General features: G+C 46.8%; 1 protein-coding gene across 8 annotated transcripts in view; it reads right to left on the bottom strand.

The window, feature by feature from the left end:
- cacna1bb (calcium channel, voltage-dependent, N type, alpha 1B subunit, b) overlaps positions 1-21,840 on the bottom strand; it is a 75,580-nt gene extending 53,740 nt beyond the window's left edge. For 7 of the 8 annotated variants that reach the window (XM_019888756.1, XM_019888757.1, XM_019888759.1 and 4 more), the window contains exons 1-5: positions 20,742-21,840; positions 20,352-20,649; positions 18,664-18,981; positions 15,981-16,086; positions 13,379-13,518 (exon numbers count right to left, since the gene is read on the bottom strand). In XM_019888756.1, coding sequence (XP_019744315.1) covers positions 13,379-13,518; positions 15,981-16,086; positions 18,664-18,981; positions 20,352-20,649; positions 20,742-20,802 — 923 coding nt within the window. In that variant the 5' untranslated portion in view covers positions 20,803-21,840. Of the gene's footprint in view, positions 1-13,378; positions 13,519-14,201; positions 14,354-15,980; positions 16,087-18,663; positions 18,982-20,351; positions 20,650-20,741 lie in introns of those variants that run through there. The other variant, XM_019888764.1, reaches the window with a different exon arrangement.
- Between the last annotated feature and the right edge of the window lie 49 nt (positions 21,841-21,889).

Here is a 21,889-nt window from a genome sequence, read left to right as displayed (position 1 = left end):
GGGGGCCACCCCCCCCGGGTGCCGCCATGAAAATTTTTTTTTTTTTTTTTTCCATCGAGCAACTGGGCCGGGTTTGTTAAACGGACTTTTGTATCACGCTAACTAACATTGTATAGTCCAATATTGTGGTCTAATGTTGCCCACTCGGCATCCATTGCAACCCGATCATCCCGGAAGGGGGAGTCTCCCATCTGCGGCCCCTTCTCAAGGTTTCTCTTTTTTTTTCCCCCCCAGATGTTTTTTTTTTCCCTTGCGCTCCTTAAGTTCTGGGGGATGTCGTTCATATTTGTCAACAGTATAAATAAATGTGACTTGACTTGACTCTCATTCATTTCAAAATGAGTCACAACTCACAGCATGCGACAAGGTGTCAGAAGTCCAAAAAACTGTGATCCCCCCCCCCCCCCCCCCATGTGTGTCAAAACAAAGCAATGGCTTCCTTTTCCTTAGCCACAGAATCACAATTGCGTCTTGGAATCTATCCATCCATTTTCTCGACCACTTAATTATAAGAAAACTGACGTAGGGTGTGCGGGTGAGGTACACCAGTAGCTTCTCATATCAATTGCAAAAAAAAAAAAAAAACTATTCAGAACATTAAACAAATGTCTCCCTCGCCGTTTCCTCCAAACGAAATTGAAAAAGTCATTATCTTCCGCTACAGCCACCGGAGACTAGTGAGAGCAAAGAATAGGGCGACTGATGCGTTGTGACTCACATCAGCTGATAGAGGGAGAACAACAGGCATCTTCGAGAGAACCAGCGACGGAACACAAGCTTGCAAGAGTGAATCAAATCAATTAGCAGGCCCCGTTTACCATCTGGCACAGTGCCCGGGAGCCAGTCGAGGAGAGAATTTCTTTCAGTATGTTGGCCAGTCCGTGTGAAGAATCACCCCCACGTCTGTGCTACGCGTGCACCAGGACGTTTGTGTTGCGCAGAACCATCGAGAGCTAAAAGAAAACAACGGACTTTCCCCAAATGTGCAGTGGAAATAAGGATTGATATCGTTGCAGCCAACATTACATGGAAAAATAGTTGCAGAGGGTAGAAACAGTGTTGAGTTTCAAGGGAGGACTATTGATCGTTGTAATGAACTTGATTGAATTACTCGCAAGCGGGCTCCGTGCAGTGACATGTAGCATGATCATGCATCGTTGTCACTGGGTCTCGCTATTATTGAAACACGTCACCCTATTCCATCGTCTTATCTCTGCGTGACCGTCGGTGCTCTCAACACCTGATTTCTCAGCGGGGCCCGCCGCTGGAAAGGCCGAGGCAAGCTGTGTGATGTCACTCGAAATACACACGAAAGTACGCGAGTACTTGGGAGGAGCACGCTCGAGACACACATTTGGCTCCTCAAATGTGGACATGGTCTGTTCTTCAGTTAGAAGCAAAACAGGATTGTGTCGGTGAACTCACACGTGTGTGCGTGTGTGTGTGTGTGTGTGTATTGATGCATCATGTGTCATGTATCATACTGTGACCCTCGGGCTCGGTGAGAGCGTTTTTGCGCGTGTGTTGGCACGCTAGCGTGGTGCTCTACAATAACGTGCGTATGTGCCCAATCAGGGTGCGCCCAGCTGCCTCGGGTCCAGCACCAGCTGGGCAAGTGGCTGCGTATTATGTGCGAAAGTGGTTCCACGGCCTCCTGTCTGAGAGGGAGAGCAGGTGTGCCAGAGGGGGGCGGGGGGTTTGGAAATGAGGGACCAAAAAGCATTCATTTCAACGAAGCTCCCAGAAGGGAAGAGAGAGAATCCAAAGTGATGGTTTGGCTTCCTACACTGAATGGCACAATCTAAGGTTGCCTTCACAAACGTCCGATTTTTGACTGACAATGTCAGAGCAACAGTGACACTTCACGTTCATGATTGTGGCGGTCGTTTGCGCTGCCCGCATCGCAGAATTTGTTTCACTCTGAGCTACGCGATGTAGCGCAGCGCAAAGGCCACAGCTCTTTGGGCGTGAACGTACACGATATGATAATGCATCTCAGGTAAAGAGTGGAAGGCATTTCTCGTCAAGATGTGTTCGTTTTGAATATTCCCCCCCCAACAAAGTGGGCAGCAAGATATGACTACCACTTCGAATACATACGCTACGTCAGACAGGCGCACAGTATGTGGGAGCCTGCGACGCAGAGGTTGACTGACAGCTCCCTCGTGCACACTGGCCACTTTACAAAAAGCAGTGAATCATTCAAAAGTTTCCAGACATCATCTTCGAAAAAAATCCCCAATCGACCAGCAATTTGAGCGGCCGTCGAGTCACGCGTGGCCGAGCGATCCGGCTCACACCTATGCGAGAGCGGATATGCTTGAAAGTCACTGGAGCAAAAGAGGAGTGCCGAGGCGAGAGACTCGGCGGAAAGAGATCGCACCACCTCGTTACCATAGAAACAGGAAGGCGACATGACAATGGCTCCACCGAGCCCATGGAAGTGCGCCGCAGCGGCGGGGGGATGACGAGTCGGAGAGGTGCCAGCGAGAGAGAGAGAGGGAAGAGGCCCCGGTGGGAGGGGCTAGTAATGACTCACGTTGTTTGTTTTGTTAAGTGGTCTGGCGACCGACCGCATGTGGGAAGAGTAAACAAAGAGTATGATGAATCCAAGAAATGACGTTCCAAGTTGCATGCGGTCGGCGAGGTCGTAGGGGTCAAACTCGGGTCCTCGAGGGCCATTTTTCTGCATGTTTTCCATCTCGCCCTTTTGCAACACGATGGGGGGGTTGGAGGGCGGAGACATCAAGCAACTCGCAAGTCATAAAATCTTGCTCAGTCACAAATATTGGAGCGATAAAATGTTGTTGTTTTTTCCGTGATCATATACATACACACACAAACGATCAATTCGAGTTCAAATTCAGTCCCGTAAGGGGACGACTCCAAAAAGGAAAATCAAAGCAATGATCAGATTCCAACGCTCCGGGATGGACTCAACTGTCAAATGACCCGAAGAATGGAAAATAACTACTTCAATGTAACAGCAATAAGAACAAATTTCCCCCAGGAACCATTCGGCCAGCCTGCGTTGCGATTCGCGGAAGAACAGAATTCTTTTTCTCCGCCAACACTAACGTAGCAAAACGATCGGATGGAGCTTGCAAAAGTGGCATTTGAAAACATTTCCAATTCAAAGGGCGATTGCTGTGCGTGCCGACGAGCCCATTGGATCTCACAGCGGTCGCAGTGATCATTTCCAGGCCTGCTCTTCCGATCCCAGCAAGTGAACCTAAAGAATGAAGACCCCCCCCCCACACCCCCTCAAATTGAAGCCCCTCTATGTTGGAGGGTGAATCCTGGTTGAGTGCAAGTGCCGCTGTGTTACATGTGTTTTTGTTCTCAATGTGAATTTTGTGATGCAACCATGTCTCTCTCGTTGCTTTTGTGAGCAAATTTCCTGTGGAGTGTGCAGCGCGCTCTCAGATAGAATCGCTTGTCATGAAGGTAAAAGCTCTGACGTCAGAATTCAAAGTCGTCGGTCTGAGAAGTGACCTGCGTGTCGGGGGGTTCCCTCGGTACTTTATTGGTCCGTTTGACTCAAACGCTTTTTCGGAGAGCTCAACCTTTTCCTCAATAAATTACAACCGGCTTCCTTTTATAGGCCGGCAATAGATCAGCCGGCGTATTTGGCACCATCGCCCAAATGTTTCAGGCTGAAGTTCAGTTGCGCATGATAAAAGATGTATCGTGCGATTGCCGAGTAACCCTCCTGTGATGTCTTCAGAGGCGTTCGTGTTTGCTTTGTGTATAGCTAGCGGCGATCGGCCGTCGGTCCAAGGTCCAACTCACCTCTATGTGACACGATACGAGATAAGCGCAACGTTCCTCTCGTTTGCGCCATATGACGTACGGGTCGATGAAAGAAGATTACGGCCACACCGAGAAGACAATCGTAGGACTGTATAAATATTTGGCTGCTCCGGAAAAAGTGCACGCTAAGTGACATCGACACCTGAAGAGCCTTACAAGGCAAACCAAACGATAGAGACAAATCGGAGACAAGCGACTGTTTGTGATCAAAGCTTAACCTTTCCTCACATATAGACTTGTAGAACAGGCCCTCAAACGAAACACTTTGGACACCCCCGCCGTGGAAGAACCCGACATTCCCAGAGGGAACTAACTTAGTAACGTTAAGGCGCGTGTTCAGGACTCGATCTGCTGAAGGACAAATCTACCCGGGGCTCTTCCACATGGAGCGTTGACATTATTTCCCATTTACACTTCGCGCCTCTGGAGAGATCTCGGAGAGTCACAGATCACAAAGCACACCTGCTTCTCGCAGAAATTTCAGTCTCACAGCAGTATCCCAAAAAAAGAAAAAATCTCATCTTGTCACTTTTGAACCAATCACTTCTTCTCACTTCTATCTTTGGAAAAGAAGTCACGCGGGTCAGGTATGACAGGAGAGCTGTCGGGACAGAGGAAATACAGTAGCTGCAATCATATTGGTGTGCGTCACTTCGATATTTTCAGCATCAAATACCAAATAGATGCTTGGCAGACTTGAAAAAGTTGACCATGTTATGGTCATCGCTGACGGAGGCGACAATAGGGACATTCTGGCCAAAAACCCAACATTGGGTTGGGCCGATTTCTGCACCGGAACGGATAGAGGAGGCTCTTCGTGAGCCCACGCAGTTCTTCTCTTCGACGCGTTGCCTTGTTATGCTCTTAAACGATTGATCTTGACAGCGCAATACATCGATATGGCGACCACTTTGCGTTTCCTCTAAAGATTCCTCGTTATTCACACACCAGCGACCAAAGATCGACTTCTCCTCGGCTGCTTCAGCGTTTGCAAATTTAGGATGTGTTGTCGTTTCAGGATCACAATTTTTTTTTTTTTTTCTTTTTAACCGTTACGTGAGAACGATGAACGTGACATGTTCATGAATCGGACCGTTGACACAGTCGACTGCGGAAGAAACAATTGATGCTTGTAAAATTGAATTTTATTTCCTCAACAATGTTTTTGAAGAGAAACGGGGTTATTTTCCTCGTAAAAGCTGTTCAGAATGTGTATCCATTTATTTGCAGTAGTGGCACTTTTTTTTTTTCCAACACCTTTTTTTCCTCACTCTGCCCACCTGAACCCTCTTTTTTCTTTTTTTTTTTTAACTCGCCTTGTGGACCATGTCAAATGTCATTTTTAATATATGCCACGGACCACTCCAAACGGGATGGCGGGCTGCAACTAGCCCCCCTGGGCCATAGTTTGTAGATAGAGTCCATACACAGCAGTCGTGCGTGTTTAATGTGTGTCTCTGGTAGTTTTGTGAGGGGGGGGTTCACGTCTCATTAAGAACAGCCCAGAACAGTCGACTCCAAAGCATGCTGCTTATAAATTTTAAATCGGAGTTGTTCATTTTGTCGGTGCTCTTTGTCATCTGCGACACGAAACTTGCACCAAGGTTCCTCACAACGGCGTCGAACAAACAAACAAAAGCCTTTTAGGGCCAAACTTCCTCCTCGAAATTTCTTAAAGCGCCAATTTGCTGCCTTTTGCTACTTTTGTGTCCACCTGCCAGCACACGGGGTTCCATCCGCCGTACAATCGTGTCGGCCAACACTTGGGCCTCTCTTATCTCATTTCCCTCCTCGCCGTTGTGCTTGTCACCTCTTTGTGTGGGACTCTGTTTTCCACAGTGAGTGCGCTTACGAGGGGGGGGGGCCGGGGAGGGCGAATAAACAGAGCGCCTCTCCACTGAGGCGAGACGAGGAGAAGCCGCGTTGGAGAGGAGGAGGAGGAGGAGGAGGAGAGGTGACGAGTGCTTGAGCAGCAGAAAGCAGCATCCTCCACCTCGATCCGATGTGAGAATGAAAGGAAGAAACCGGAGGAGGAATGGCTTTTTTCTCTTACTGCACATAATTAACCCCCCACTCCCACCCCCCACCTCCCTCCATGCCCTTCGCTTGCACTAGATTTCGCTCCATTATACAGATGCTCAGAAACAGGAGGGGGTGCCGCAAAAAAAGCCACTTTCCAGGACTTGGTCGGGACGGGAGATTCAGCTTTCGAGGAGACAAGGGGAAGCCAATCCAGGCGTTCTACCGGCCATACGGCCAAGAGGGGCCCGTTTTAATCGGACATCTGTAGGCCTTGGAGGTCGACATGGGGAGGGTTGGCGGCAAGACGCGCTGTAATTAGGTGCGCTTGGTTTCAAATTTGAGGGCGTGGACGGCGGTGCGCTAGGATGAAGCCATTCGAGAGCAATACGGGTCGACGTCGGAAGCTGTACGGTGAAGGTGTATGGAAAGTCAGGATACTCGTGTTGATCTCTTGAATGCTATAGAATAACAGAATAGACTTCATGGGGAAAAAAATAATAAGAAGAAGAAGAATTTCTCGATTATTGCAGTATCAGGTATGAGATTTTTTTTCCAAATCCTGGTGCCCACCAAAAAGACAAAGACTGCTTAGCTCCTAGCCCGTCTTTATTATTATGTTTTTTTTTTTTTTTTATCAATTCAAGATGCACACCACTGCAAAATACAACCATAAAAGGCAAAAACAGTATATTAAAATCAATACCTCTTTGACAAGGATGGAGACAAACTGAGCGTTATTATCTTTGTAAACAGGATACTCGTGTTGATCTCTTGAATGCTATAGAACAGGTGTCCCCAAACTACGGCAGAATTGTGTTTATATTTGCTGGTCTGAGGAGCCTGCGTAGATTTGAACGGAATTACGGCACGTTACACAACCGTTATCTTTCTCCATTTCCCACAAATGACAAATTAGCCCAGGGCCGAGTCGTGCGTGAGAAGATGGAAACGTGCCAGTCTGCCACATCGGCCTTGGCGTCGCGCTGCACGACTTGGCGCTGCTTGCAGGAAATGACAAGCATTACTTTCCTGACAGCGACTCGAGCCCGAGCAGCCAAAGCCAACGCAGACACAAAATGTCTTTTGTTTGTTTGCCAATTTCCCACTCAGATAACGACAAGTCCTCTGTCTAAAGCTCTCAGTCAGAATGGCACACTTGTCAAACCACAATCTCGGTGTCACATTTCAAGCAGATGATGCCAGATCGTCCAAATGTGCAATACAAAAAAAAAAAAAAAACGAATCCACTTTAGTTTTGTCTTTTCAGATGAGACTGATAATTTTTGAGTATTAGAAGCTTGTGTTTTTAATCAGCCACGAGGCACGTCATCATTGCTGTCCTCGTAGCCAACATCAAACAATTTTGTATCTCCAAATCTCTTGCTGGCGTCTTTAATGCTCCCTAATTCACGTTCCTCCATGTCACTGCAGTCCTCGTTTTTCTTTTTTTTTTTCCCTCCTTGCCTTATAAGACCCCAAGATCTCAATCAGCTCCACCACCGTTGACCTAAACACTCTCTACTTACTTTTTTTTTATGTCTCATCGTCATCCGTAGAAGTGGGGGGGGGGGGGAAATAACAAGCCTTTTATGTCAAAGGTAAGGAGTAGAATGAAAGAATGAGAACGCTTCAAATAAAATATATGCAGCATTTTCTGCATATCAGACAATACAGAAATGGCGTATGATCATGTGCAGCTTGTCAATGTCCGTCTCCGAAACTCGCCGACATGTTTGGACCCGGCGAGTCGATTTGACAAGTCACAGCTGACAGCCAACCGGCAGGCAAGCCTCAGCTCATTAATATTCATGCAAATTGAAATTGCATAATGCCACGCTGTGACTAATAACCCTTTTCCATGGCGCTTGTGCTGGTGCTCGTTCCGGGCCAGTGACGAGGTTAGCACCGGGAAGCCGAAATTGCCCAGCTGGCACGCGATCCCCGACTCGCAGCCAGCCTCGTGAACATCTACAATGATTAAAAAAAGACAAAAGCGTTTGCTGATCGCATGTCCCGAACTTTTATATCCTAGATCCAAGTATAACTGATGCGATGCTAAGTTGCCTAGCAGATGCTAACAGTGCATTTATATTACTGTAAGCTTATGCTAGATGATGAATGATCATTTTACGTTTGAGCATCATATTACTTTCGACACAAATTCAATTTTGCCAATCTCGAAGCCTCTGGCAACTTTTTCTTTCTCTCAGGATTTCTCCTCTCATCCTCATGTTGCATGAACTGAATCTTTGGGAGAAGCAGTAATGAGTTGCGTACACCGACATCATCACATTTTAAGCTGACGTCGTAAAACAGGGAACTGCTGATTTCCATGTCCAGTCGGTTCACGATACAGTCTTAAATTTAGAGTTTATTTGAGCAGCGGCGAAGGGGAATTGTTGGCCCGCGATTTGCTCGACGCTTCACAAGGTTTTGCTGTTTACAAACCGGGATCGACCGCTGACATTTTTCTGCCTCCCTCCCTTTCTCTCTCTCTCTCTCTCTGCTTTTTTTGCAGTCATTTATCCACTAAATGATTTAAGGATTCATTAAAACGCGGCGTATTTTCATGAATTATTGAGATCATCATTTGTTTCCGCTCAAATCATATGTTGGAGGAATATCCTGATTTTCTCTCCAAAGCAACTGTGTGTTATGCACACCAACGTTCGCCTTTCAGCATCATTCCAAAATGCTCCCCGTATACATTTCGATTGATTTCATAGTACGGTATTTTGTTTGTTTTTTTTTGTTCCCCAGGCACGTTACACGCAATCATGAGGTAGTATATACAGTATGTCAGTCAATATATGCAGCACTTGTTGGTCCAAACAAAAAACACAATCATCACCTCATGCTCGACGTCCTCCATTGATGTGTTGTTGACTGCATCCCATTTCACTCGTTTGCCGAGTTCATTGGCGGGTATCGCGTGGCGATACCATTACCCTTACTTAGGCAGCCGATATACAAATGCGCAGCAGAGCCAGATAAGGATTGACCGTACCAAAGCATCCAGTTCCAAGCCGAGCTGAACTCTAAAGTGCCATTAATGAGCTTGCTGAATTTATTTCCTCATGACTTGGGAACCGCCGAGCTCAATGACAAAACCCTCGGGCGGTCGGGAGTCGCACGTGTTGCCACCTGCTCCTCGGAGCTCTTTCGTGACGACCGACAGGCAGAACAAAACGGCAATCAGTGAGCTCCGAGGTGGATAACGTGCCATCGGCGGCACTTGATGTTCGGCTCCCTGAACCGGCTCTGAGACATTGATCAGAACGGTCCGTACCGAGAACACGACTCCCACGGAGACATCGAAAAAGCAACACACAGCTGACGCCTGTCAGGTCAATGACCATCGGCCAGTTGATTCGATATTGAGAGATGCATCAATAACGCAACCACCCGGGGAAGCTCTGAGAGAGGACTCAAACACCTGCGACACGTTCATGAAACACTAACGGGGGGGGGGGGGATACGCAAACGCAGGATGCCTTTGAATGTGTGCTTGTTTAGCCCAACATTCAAACGCGTTCACATAGATAATTCTGGGTCTCGCCCCCCCCCAACGATAAACGAGGGCTCACTGTATATCATCATGTTTCGGGATTGCTATTTAACTGGCATTCGAAGCTCGGGCCCGATGCGCAATCCCTTCAAACGCATCCACAGCGCACGTCCATGTGAGACCTTCACGATCAACAAAAAGCATTTGGTCATAGTTCAAAAAGGAGCATTTATTGATGTCGCCGGATGTAGAGCAATGCGGCCCACCCCTGCGCTCTCAGCGGCCGTACTTTGAAGCTTCCTATTGTGTCGGCGCCGTTGCCCGAGATGCACATGAAAGGGCTCCGCAACTTTGAACTCAACAAGCGCCGACTCTCGCCTCGGCCACTTAAGGCTCCCGAATCAAACATCCCTCGGAATAAACAAACACAAATAGCCCGCCCGAGGAATAATATACCAATAGTTGCCCTGGCTTTGTTTCCGTGGTGATGACAGTGCGGTTATTGTTCTCGCTCGGTTAAAAGGCAGCCTTAGATTTCAGTTGCCACGGTGTTTGTAGAGTCACCCAAAGGTCAAATGAGGCTCCGTCAATACTGCACCTCAAAGAGCAACCGGTACCGGAAGAGGAACCGGGAGAAGTCCATTCATGTTTCTTATCGACAAGTCTTTCAACTGCCTGGTTTTCAATGCACTTGATCAGAAAGCTCCACTCAGACGCATAGCGAACCTTCCCTCAACAGCAACCCCCCCCCCCCCCAATGTGATTTGTGTATTTTACTGGGAGTGGAGCGCAGTGTACTCCTGCTGGGATTGGAATCCCAATTGATGAAAATAGGACTGATGGGACTGTCGCATCAAGGCATAATATCAAAGGAATATTCGGTCCGCAGAAAACAAAACTCTTTTTTTTTTTTTTTCTCTTCTCAGGGATAATTATGAAGCACAAAGTCGAAACGTGAACATAATAATCACATCGGGAAAAGGTCATCAGAGCTACGTTGTCACGTGAGGAACAGAGTGAGGACCCAGGAGCAGACATGACATCAACGTCTTGATCTACGAAAATACAAAGTAAGTACAGAGAGCAGGGCTGGATGCGGAAGACGCGGAAGAGCCGACGACACTCTGGTAGAAAGCTCGACGGACTGACAACATGTCAGCGATTTGGAATGCCGGAGGATGAGACGCTTCGACTTGTTGCAAATCACGAAATATAGACTGTACAACCTATTCCGTTTCGATCTCGAGCCGATAAGCGCTGCCCATGAAAGCTCACCGTTCCAAGTACTGCGTGCTATTGATTAGGCCTCTGGCAACACGGGCGGATTCATTCTTTTATTAAGGGCTCCTAATGTCTGACCAGAACGGATTAAAGGTCTGCCACCGCCTCGAGCGCCACGATCATTTAGAGCCTTTCATTAGGCTGGGATGGCTGTACAAACCAAATTAGCCTCAGGACGAAGCGCTGGCATTGGACTCAAGGGCAGAGCGGCTCTTCGTCAAGAGGTAAGCGAGTTGTCTCGCATCGATAGCGCAATAAATAGCAAGAGGATGCTGACAGATATGGCTGCATAGCCATCGAAGGATACGATATGCATGTTACGGCGATCCCCAGACGCCAGCGAAATACGCCCCCTCGGGGGCTGTGCATCGAGAGCATTCCTGAGTGATGTCATCTGCTCATGCAGATTGACTGGCTTGTCGGCATGCAAGAGCGAAGCCCCTTTCGCGTTGCCTTTCCACAAAACTTAACAGTGGAGTCGCATGCGCCTTTCAAATAGGACTCCCGTTTGATGCGGCTTACGTGTCCAAACTACGGGTCGGGGGCTAGTTGCGGCCCATCATCCTTTTTTGAGTGGCCCGCGGCATCTATTAAAAATGCCATTTGACAAGGCTCACAAGGATAATTCATTTAAAAAAAAAAAAAAAACAACAAAAAGAGGGTGGAGGTGGTGAAAAAGTAGGATGTCGAAAACAAAATATCCTCCACGACTACGAATAAACGCACTCACATTGTGAACAGCTTTCCTAGGGATGCAAAGATCCAAATGAACTCTTGAACCAAAGCAAGCATTCGACGCATGCCGACATCAGCCCCGCCCATTGTGTAGCAAACCACAACAATTTGCTTCCGACAAAAAGAGTGCAGGCAGCGAGTTTCGGTTCTTAACGCCGTGGTCGGACCGAATGAGAGATGAACTATTTTTGCAACACGTTTACATATAAAGTCAATCGTTCCAGTAGATCGGTGCGAAACAATTGACACGTTTGAGGTCATACGAGTTGGGTGGGGGGCAGCGAGAACATTTGCTCTAAATTTGTCCAGTAGATCGGTGCGAAACAATTGACACGTTTGAAGGTAATGCGAGTTGGGGCAGCGAGAACGTTTGCTCTAAATTTTAAACAGAGTACATATAGCATTCAACTTAACACCTTAGTTAGTTATGGCCACCTTTGAGACTCTGTCGGTGGAGATATTAGAGAGAGAGAGATGTATTTCCTGTAATGGAGTGTCAAAAAATGGGGATGACACCAACAGATGTCAGGTTAAAATCCATCTAATCTTCCCGTTCTGCTCTGTAGGGAGACCGAATGCCTCATAATACGGATAAATGACTTTGAGAGCTTCGATCGTTTGATCGTGAAGCGGCGAAAGCTCCCGGGATCGCAACGCGAACACCTTGCCGTGTGATTGCACTCACTTTGATCTGAGCTCACTCTGGAACACCGTTGACCCACGGCCGCCAGTCCCAAAGGGCCACGCCGACCGAGTACAGAGACGGGTTTTTCACACACACATACAGAGACGGGCAGAACTCTGATCACACGAAGGTACGTGAGCGACTGCGGTTGCCGAGCAACCAAACGGAGACACTATACTGCATAATCGTTCATTTGGATCCAGCTGTGTCAGCGACGCCTCGCCAAGACTAAAAAGCTGTTTCTCTCCTCATTCCGGAGAGGATGAATCCCGACGCACTGCCATGTTTTGGACCACACAATGTTGGTGTCGGTCTCTGGGTAGATTATACACATTGGAATATAACGGGAGGAAACTTTAACACAAGTGCAAGCCAATTCCAAGGAGGTAAATATGGTCATTTACAACCAAGCAGATGTCCGAATGTGAGGTTATTTGTACAAGCACCGCAAACACTTCTGAGGCGTAACATTAGCTCTGAGAAGCAGAAACCGTTCAAGAAGCGATCAGCACAGTCCTTTAATATTCTCCAATATTGACCGACAATATGCAGTTCTTGTTTATATCCAAACCAGGTTGAATCTAAAGTCGCCACGGTATGACAGAAACTATGCGATTTTGTTTCCGAGGCATCGTTTTATCAAAATGATGCCCAAGATCGCGATGAATTAAAAGTGAATGCATCTTTTCCCCATCTAAGGTGATGACGTGGAAACTTCAAACGCATCAAGGCACTCATCCCAATTACCGCTTGACACGGACAGGAGAAAAAAGCAGCATCCCAAAGCTTTCAAAAAGTTTGCCTCGTTCCTCCTTCAGCCTGGTTACCACCAGCGGATAAAAGTAACAACATCTCGCTCTTGAGACAAAATCTAAATTGACATCCCGCCGGGAATTGCTAACAACTCTTGACCTGATGATTGCTTCATTTGAGAGGCAACATCTTCACTTCTCGGATAATAGGAAACATCGCCAACTATGAGAAGACCTACTCGGCAGCCACACCATAACAGGAGCTTAATGGCCACTCAAAGTTCATTTAAAAAATAAAAAATTTGAAGTATGACATTCCAATTTTTACACGAAAGCATCTGTCATCCCATCAGGCTTTTCGACCTGCGCTTGCTTTGCAGATGCTCAAGTTGAAAGGTCACAAGGAAGAGACGGTATCAGCATTGCGCTACTTGTTGAAGATGGAAGATGCTCGCAAGGCGGCGGCTAACCCGTCTAAGGCGTCGCCGCTACATTCCGTCACAAGGCGCGCACAGCAACAAAAGTCACTCTCTCACTTGTGACGCCCATACACAGCCGACACCCAGCGGGCAAAGGACTCACCCTGTGAGAACGACCACAAAGTCCATTACATTCCATCCGTTACGGAGGTAGGAGCCTTTATGGAATGCAAAGCCCAGGGCGATGATCTTAATGGCTGCCTCGAAACAGAATATTCCAATAAAGTAGGGCTCTGTGTCGTCCTGCGGAGGGAGAAAAATCAAAGTGAGAGAGAGACAGAGAGGGAGAGAGACCATGAGAGTGACAGAGGAAGGGCATTTTAAAAAAATTACATCTGGATGTGTGTGTGTGTGTGTGTGTGTGTGTGTTGTGTGTAAGAGGGTGGCACTTAATGAAGCATAGAGTGAAAGAGGGGCATGGAAAAAAAAAAAAAAAGATGACCCCTTTCACCATCCCAACCAGTAGAGAAACCCTGTTCTCTGTTAAAAAAAATAATAATAAAAATGGAACATAAATATTTATGCCCATAGCAGGGGGAGTATTAATTAATACTAAAGAAAAAATGAGGGAAAAAACATCTTAAAAGTGTATCTTGCAGCCATGTTGCACAAAAATAATTTGGAGACCACAAATTAAACTTCAATGAAAAAAAAAAGGGGACCCCGGAGAGATTCTTCCAAGTTTTAGGGGAAATTATATATAGCAGTGTTGATATGGATGCCGATTTAAATGAGCTTTTTGCCTGAACCTGAAGCAAAGGGGGAAAAAGTTAGACGTAGAGTCTCCTTAAAAAATGGATCTTGATCCCAAATTTTATCATGTGCATGACAAAATAAAATGGAGGAAATTCAACACACATTTTTGTTGCACTATATACATGTATAGACATTTTTTTAATTGAAAGTATTTGGTTCAATTCACTCACATCTTTTCGTTTAAGAATCAAATTTGACACAGGGAGAAAAAAAAAAAGGCGCCGAGGTCTGAGGCGCACCCAAATGTTGGGAAGCAGGAGAAGCACTGAACAAGACACAAAATGAATGCAGGGTACTGGAGGTGGGGAAAAAAAAGATTAAAATACCAAAGCAAAGTCTTTAAAAAAAATTTGAAATAAAAAATGAGACAAAACACACACAGCATAACACGAAAAGGTGGCCCTGCGTCATCAACGAAGACTGAAAGCAAGCAGGGAGCTCAATACAAACAAACTGACGAGACAACAAGGCACACCTGGACAAGACGAGTGGTTGGAAGGAGCTGATTGGTTGGCTGGTGGAACAGGTGGAACCCCCCCCCCCCCTCAAAAAATGAGTAAGACAGGATATGGACCACAAGAAAACCAAACCACGAACAGAAGCGGCAAGGCTCAGCGGTAGAGTTGTTTGCCTCCTGACCAAGATCTTCCCAGCCGTTTATTTCTCGTTTAAATGTCACAAAGTGTCTGACTTGAGTTCCACTTGAAGAAGCGGAAGCGTTCGGGTGACTGGCTGAACCGAGGCCCTTCCCGACGAGCGAGGAAGTGAGCCGGAAGAGGTGTGAACACGTCATCCTACTCTCCTATGGTTCCATGTCCAGGTGCCTGCGGGCATCTCACGCCCTGCGTCCACCCGCTTTGGTTTTCCTCACCCGCTTCCGGCATACTTCAAGCTGACAGACACTGTCCCCCCCCAAACCCCTCCCGAATACTCCCGCCGTCTCCGATATAAATAATCGCATCAAGGCAGCGTGACAGGCCAGCGCACTCTAAAGAGAAAAACAAAAAACAAAACAAAACGAGACCTATCATGAAGATACAGCAACAGCTTTTTCGTCGTGAGCCTCTTTAGCCTACGAGGGAATCACGACCTCTGGATATGAAAGTCAAACAACCAAGATTGTTTTCATCGCATTGTTATTTTTTTTGTTTTTTTTTTTGCAAGAGTCCGTAAAAGTAACTTTATTTGCTGCATGAGCCAAGAAAATCTCATCAAAGATTTCTTCCTGGTGCCCAATTTTCAGACAACGTCCTCATTTTCAGCCCATTTTAATTGTAAGCATGAATGCGGCCACATCACATTCGGGCTATAAGCCAGTCACGGAGCAGAAGTCCTTCGGACACGTGAAGCGGTCGTCGAGCCAATGAGTTTTTATGGCGACTGCTCACTTACTCAGTCGTTAATTCAACCTGCGCTGATTAAACGGCTGCTCGGTTCAGGCCATCGTCAAGGTGAAAAAGGCACCGCGACGGAGTCCGATCCCACTTTGTCAAACAAGTCCCATTGCTACCCCCGGGTCCCGACTGCTCGTTTGTTGCCCCCGTTTATAACAATCTCTGCGCGGCGAACACGCGCCGCGGCTGCGGAGACCATTGAAGGCAGCTGAGTGAGAATGTGACAGGAACAGTTCGTCACACAAAGCCGTCGCTCTTTGTAACGCACGTTATTTTAAACTCCGACGTGCCACCTCAAAGAACACCAGCGACAAACGATAACAAAATCAGCTCTTTCCTTCCCCTCCCGCTCCCATTATTGATAGACAGGGCAGTTTCAGTTTTCATAAACCCACGTGAAGTGTCTTTAGTTTCTTCCCAACTCTGGTTAATTGGGAAGATGACAAAAAAAAAAACAACACACAATTGCGCCAAAATGAGGAAAATGGTTTTCTCAGCAGTAAAGCGTAGCAGCTGCGACTCTAAAAGAAGCGCGTGTAGGAAGCCAACACTTACCAGGCGCTCCGACATGGGCGTCTTGTCGCTGGCAGGCAGATGCTGCTCCAGGGCCAAGACGATGCAGTTGGCGATGATGGTAGCCAAGATCATGTATTCGAATGGAGTGCCGGGGGTTAAGGAGCACTTGAAAGTCAAGCGGCAATTCATTTCATTACAACATCAATCATTAAAACATCATCTAATGGAATCCAAAGTACACTATATGGACAAAAGTCGATTCATTCACCGGTCTGGACGCCACCCATTATTTCACACTGGATGTTAAATCTGAAGGTAGAGAGATATTTATGATCCTGCAGGAAAGTCAAGTGAACCAACACCCGCGCATCCATTTTCTGGTCGACCGCATGCTGACGGACGTTGCGCAAGTGGTTTTGCAGCACACCCTGGACCGGTCGCCTGTCAGTGGCAGGGCACATGCAGATAATCAAATGTTCACACTCACATTGATGAATCATTCATCCACCTATTTTCGAATGCGCTTCTCCTCACAAGGGTTGCGGCAGTAGGCGGGGTACACCCTCAACCGGTTGGCGGCCAATCACAGATTGGCACACATAGACTAACAACCAACCATCCATGCTCACACTCACACCGAGGGACAATTTAGAGTGTCCCATGAACCTGCCATGCATGTTTTTGGAATGTGGGAGGAAACCGGTGTACCCGGAGAAAACCCACACAGGCACGGCGGAGAACATGTCAACTTCACACAGGAAGGAATCGAACCCTGAACCTCTGAGCTATGAGGCGGACGTGCTGCCACTTGATTAAACTGATTTTTTTTTTTTAACATGCTTTCATTTCCACAGCGCTCTTGAAAAAACAGGACATGATGTCAAAAATGCACAAATTAGCATTCACTTTCTGTTTTGGCCTGCAACATGTCGAAAAATCGGCACAGTGCACTTGAGAACGTGCTCAGATTATTATTCCCGCCTTGTGTCCAATTGCACAACGTACGAATGCGATCTAACGCACGGGTTTGCCGAGGAATCCTTGAAAATGTTGCGGAATGACGAATGCCGTTGCATTTTGATTGGAGTGCAGTAAAGCAGAAAGCTTCAATCGTGCTCCGGTTGAAGGCTTTCGAGAAAGAAAGAGAGAGAGAGAGAGAAGAAAGAAAAAAAAAAAGAAAGCAAGCATCCTATACATGTGCTCATGATCTTTCCAGATGGTTGACCATTTCAAACTATTTTCAATGGCTGGCTCATTCTGCGTTCCATTTTTCACGAGGTCATTGCCCACGGGTCAGCTCCTATTGAGAGGCAATGCAAATGCAAAGAAATAACACGTTAATGGCCCTTTACGCCAAGATGGCGTGTTACCGCTCGGAAAACACGGGAAGCCGACTGACGTCCAATTCTGTCGGGAAGAATTGAACGCCGAGAGAATTTACAATGGGGTCGATGTTATTTGCAACCATTCAACGTTCTCGATGATTGAGCTGTTTATGGCACACCGCTTATGATGCTTAAGATTGATGGTTTGCGTCACATCGCGCAGGGGGTTGATACTGTTTGACAATCACATTCTTTACACAGATTCACTACAACAAATTTGAAAGGATGTGAATAATTGGATCGCAAGACGGACGCAAGAGCTCCAAATGTGGGCAGATGACTGGAAAAAATAGGCACGTGTGACTGATTTTGAACGGAGTGATTTTAGAAACCTGCATTAGCGAATCTGTTAAGCGTTCATTCATGTTTCAATACTGATGGTCCTCATGAAGCTCATGCTTGCTATCCATATGGCCTTTTTGAAAGGGCCAAGAATTTTGCTCAGTGATTTATGAGCAAACACGTCGTGTTAATTCTGTATTGAAAAAAAAAAGCATGAATTTCATTTCCATAATTTATTGTGGATTTATTCATAACTACACACCGATAAAAACAAGGTAAGCATAATGTGGTGTGGGCCTGGAACGGATAAATTCTATTTCCAGTACTTTCAATGGGAGATATTGTTTTGGTTCGCAACAAGAAACCAGCGTCCCACTGTTACTTTGATGACAATCTTAACTGTGTTGATGTTGTTTTTTTTTTTTTTTATATAATCAAAAATGATTTTGAGAAGGAAGCAAATCTACCGCTTGTTTAGAGTTGGCAAAACAAGACTTGGGGAGTGAATGGCCATGTTTAGTTGCAGCCTTCCTTCCCAGCGTGGCGTGGAAGGCGGCGTGGGCGACTTCAGCACCATGGAGAGAACTTGCAACTCATCGCGTGTGTGCCTTTTCCTCCTGTTTCCACCCACAACATGACGACGTCATGGGAGGGCTGACTCGTTAACGTTGCCCTTTTCCGCACGTTATGGTCCATCATTTGAAAGTATTGGACAACAGCGGAACACGTCTTATTTATCACATAATGATCGAGCAAAAGCCAGAACAGTGTGTGTTTCGTCGCGCGTGCCGGTGCTATTTAGGCACCATCGATGCTAATCAGAGATAAGCCCTGGAGCGACAGGTGCAACCAATGTTGCGCGGACAGGAATCAAGGTATAGATAGACGCCCCCCTCCGGGCTGCTGCACCACATGGGAGGCGACTTTTATTGTCTTGTGTAGAGAGCATTATTATAGGAACCTCTCTTGGAATAAAAAAAAAATGGCCCGTATGCTTGTAGATTTCTATTGAGTGGTGATGTTGCATAGACTCCCGGTACGTTCGCAAAGGATATGGCCACTCTGTTATACGTTTGGCATACTTCCTGATCAGGTTGTCCTCCCGGAAGATGAAGAGGGAGCGGTTGACAGTCAAGCAATTTTGCTTGACGGGGTTCGGGTTGTAAATGGCCATCGTCCGGGCCCTTTGGGCCATCGACTGCTTGTACATCCTCTGGCCGCTCGGAGCGCCTCCACCGCGGGCTCCCCCTCTTCCCGCACCCGGCGCTCCTCTCCCTCCTCCTGCTGCTCCTCCGCCGCCGCCACCGCCGCCGCCGCCGCCGCCAGCGCTTCCTCCATAGCGGGTGGGGAGATCGTCAGTGAAACGAGCCATTCTGGGAACGCGCAGATCCAACAGGGAAAATCCGAAGTGGTTTCAGTGGAAATGGAGGAGAGACGCATCACAACAGAACGCACTTCATCCACCACAAGCACAGTTGTTGTTGTTGTTGTTGTTGAGCTTTAAGACAGCATTGGAACGTGTTTAATGCTCGATTCTTTCCGCTGATTCATCCTCCTTCAAATGTTAAAATATAAAAGTTAAAAACAACAACAAAAAAAAAAAAACAAGAGGAGAAAATGACTCCAGCTGTAGAGATGAGATCACTTCATTGAAGCTGTTGCATCCACGGCGAAGAGAAATCACGTCTCCACATCATGTCAGCATCTTGACTGCGGCCAAACACCAGTTGAAATGTCGTTCGCTTGTTTTTTTTTTTTTTTTCTCGACAGAGAGGGTTGGGTCAATCCAACAACACGACCATCCCTCTTGCGCCTTCCTCCTGGCTGCGAGCAACAACGACACGAGCAAATGTGACGCGAGCGTTGTCCTGTGGATTGTGTTTGATCACTCCCTGGGAGGTGGAAGGGTGGGGGAGAGGATGGGGCGGCTCAGGGCTCCACGAGTCCCCCCCCTCGGTGGAATAGGGAAGAGCTCATGTGATCAACGCGGGCCTATCGCTGAGCGGAGCGCTCAGTCTTCCTTCCTTTCATCGGTGTGCTGGCTGACTCGGGGAGCAGACAACTGATGAAGTTCGAGCATTGGCGGGGAAGCAGGGGCGATTCGAGGATCAGAACAATTAAATGTTCTCCCGCTAGAGGGCAGCACTCGAATTCCAACCACAATGAGAAACGTGTTCAATCTTTTTGTGTGTCAATTAAAATGCGCAAGACAATCAAAAGAGAAGAATCCGTAGGGGTGTCAAATCTTATGGCTAGAGGAGACAATGCCGAGTGTATTGCTGTTTCACGTGATTAAAATGCACTCAAATACACCACCACAAGCCAGTCCTGCTTCTGGAACACTAATTACCATTGGGATTTGCTTTATGCACGCTGGTTACCGGAGATGACGCTGGTGTTTTTAAAATTAGATTGGCTTAATAATAAATCTCATGGAGCGATTGCGGGATATTCGCTGGGTTTCCAAAAAGAATAGATGCGGGCAAATGCACCAATAGATTTTGTGCATGCCACATTTGCATGTAGCCCCCCGTTACCTAAAAATGCTGTCAGCAGCCATCATCGCTTTACTACGAACTGCATATCACGTTTCAAATTTGCAGCGGGAGAAAGCGTTGACACCATTTCGCAAGTTTTTGCGTGACAGCCATCTAGTGGTTCATTTGACACACTGCAACACATTTGAACTGCTTGCTGCCCCTGTACGTGAACGTGCAGTTTTTGGTTCCAGGGTGTAATTTACCTGTCTGGCCAACATGGCTTCGTCTCCATCTCGTGCTTGTGCACAATGTGACACAACCCCTCGCTGGTCCCCACTCTGGTGGCTCCATCCAAGTGTATGACGGTGTCGTACTTAGTCGTGTTGGTGGTCTCGCAGTGTTTCCACGAAGGCTCGACATCTGCGCCAGGCGCCCGCCCGGGAGACTCCTTCGGCTGTTGTCGGAGTGGACGCCTCTTGTCACGTGCCAGGGCCCAGGTGTCCTCGTACTCGGCCCCCAGGGTCAGCATCCGCCATGAGCTAAACGTGGCTGAACGCAGTGCTGAGGAACACAAGATATTCAATAGTGGTGGCAAATAACTAATGCCATCTTTGCACTTGACAGTGTAACGGAGAAACCGAGTAAGAACTTACCGTAAACCACAGTAGATCGGGTCTCTGCCCATTTGGAGGAGTGAGGAACTTTTCTCTTCATGGCTGTTCCAAACTAAACCGGCACAAGTGGATGAAAAGTGGCATGTGTAGCAAGCAAAGTTCTGTCTGCGGCAGACTCCGCTTCCAGGGGAGGGCCTCACTCGGACAGACACGCACCGGTTTCTCTCATCTTGGAATGTGGAAAGGCAGCTTCCTGCTCAACCGTGTTTTGAGGACCTTATCGTCGGAATCCTCGCGGAGAATTTCCTCTGGGTTTTGTTATCAAAAGCTTCCAAGTGTTCCTTTGGGTAGCCAGGAAGGGAGCAATCATCGGCCCATTTGTAAAAAACTGAAAAGCGTAAAAAGATCATGTCTTTGCATTTGTCACTGCATTTTGAAGCCGATTCGCTTCTCGTTGATTATAATTTGCACTCCGGTTGAGGACATCATTAGAACGTATCCTGTATCATGTCAGGGACTATCAATCAATTGGACTCCGTAGCAGTAGTGTGCTGCCTTATCTCTGTACCCTTCTGTCATAATGCTAATCAAGCAGCTGTCTTCTCAAAGTTTGCTCTTTTTAGCAGTCAATGGCATCCAGGTCATTTTCACATCTGGAGAAAGGCAAATTATCATCCTAGTCTTCACTCTCTCCCAACTTCCTGCAGGCTCCAATCGAAAGATATTTCAGTCGTTTGCGTTTCAAGAAGAGCAAGAAAGTCACCTCTGAGGAGGAACTTAAGATCTTATGCAAAAGCAAAACTTGGTAGTCGACGGCGTTGCCTCCCGAGAGGAAATGCGACAAGTGAGGCAGCGCAGAAGAAATGCATTAGTAGTAAATTTATTGAAAAAGATACAACCAATTCAAATGCTGCTTCACGGTCCATGAATGTTTAACAGGAAAAAAAAAATAAATGGAACTGCATTTTTTTTCGTGGTCTTTTTTTTTTTTCGTTTTTCAATTTGACATTTTGCACAACCGCACTTCACTACTGACGCTTAAAAAGATATGTTGGAAAAATCATGGAACAAAATTATGAACAGAATCACTACAGGTACGATAACAAAACTGGAAATAAATCCGAACATAAAAAAAAAAAAAAAAAAAAAAAAAAACAAAAAATTTCTATTATTTAAAAAACAATCCC

Source organism: Hippocampus comes, unplaced genomic scaffold (genome assembly GCF_001891065.2).
Source record: "Hippocampus comes isolate QL1 unplaced genomic scaffold, H_comes_QL1_v1.1 scaffold347, whole genome shotgun sequence".
Classification (NCBI taxonomy): Eukaryota; Metazoa; Chordata; class Actinopteri; order Syngnathiformes; family Syngnathidae; genus Hippocampus; species Hippocampus comes.
This window is presented reverse-complemented; position numbering and strand designations above follow the sequence as displayed.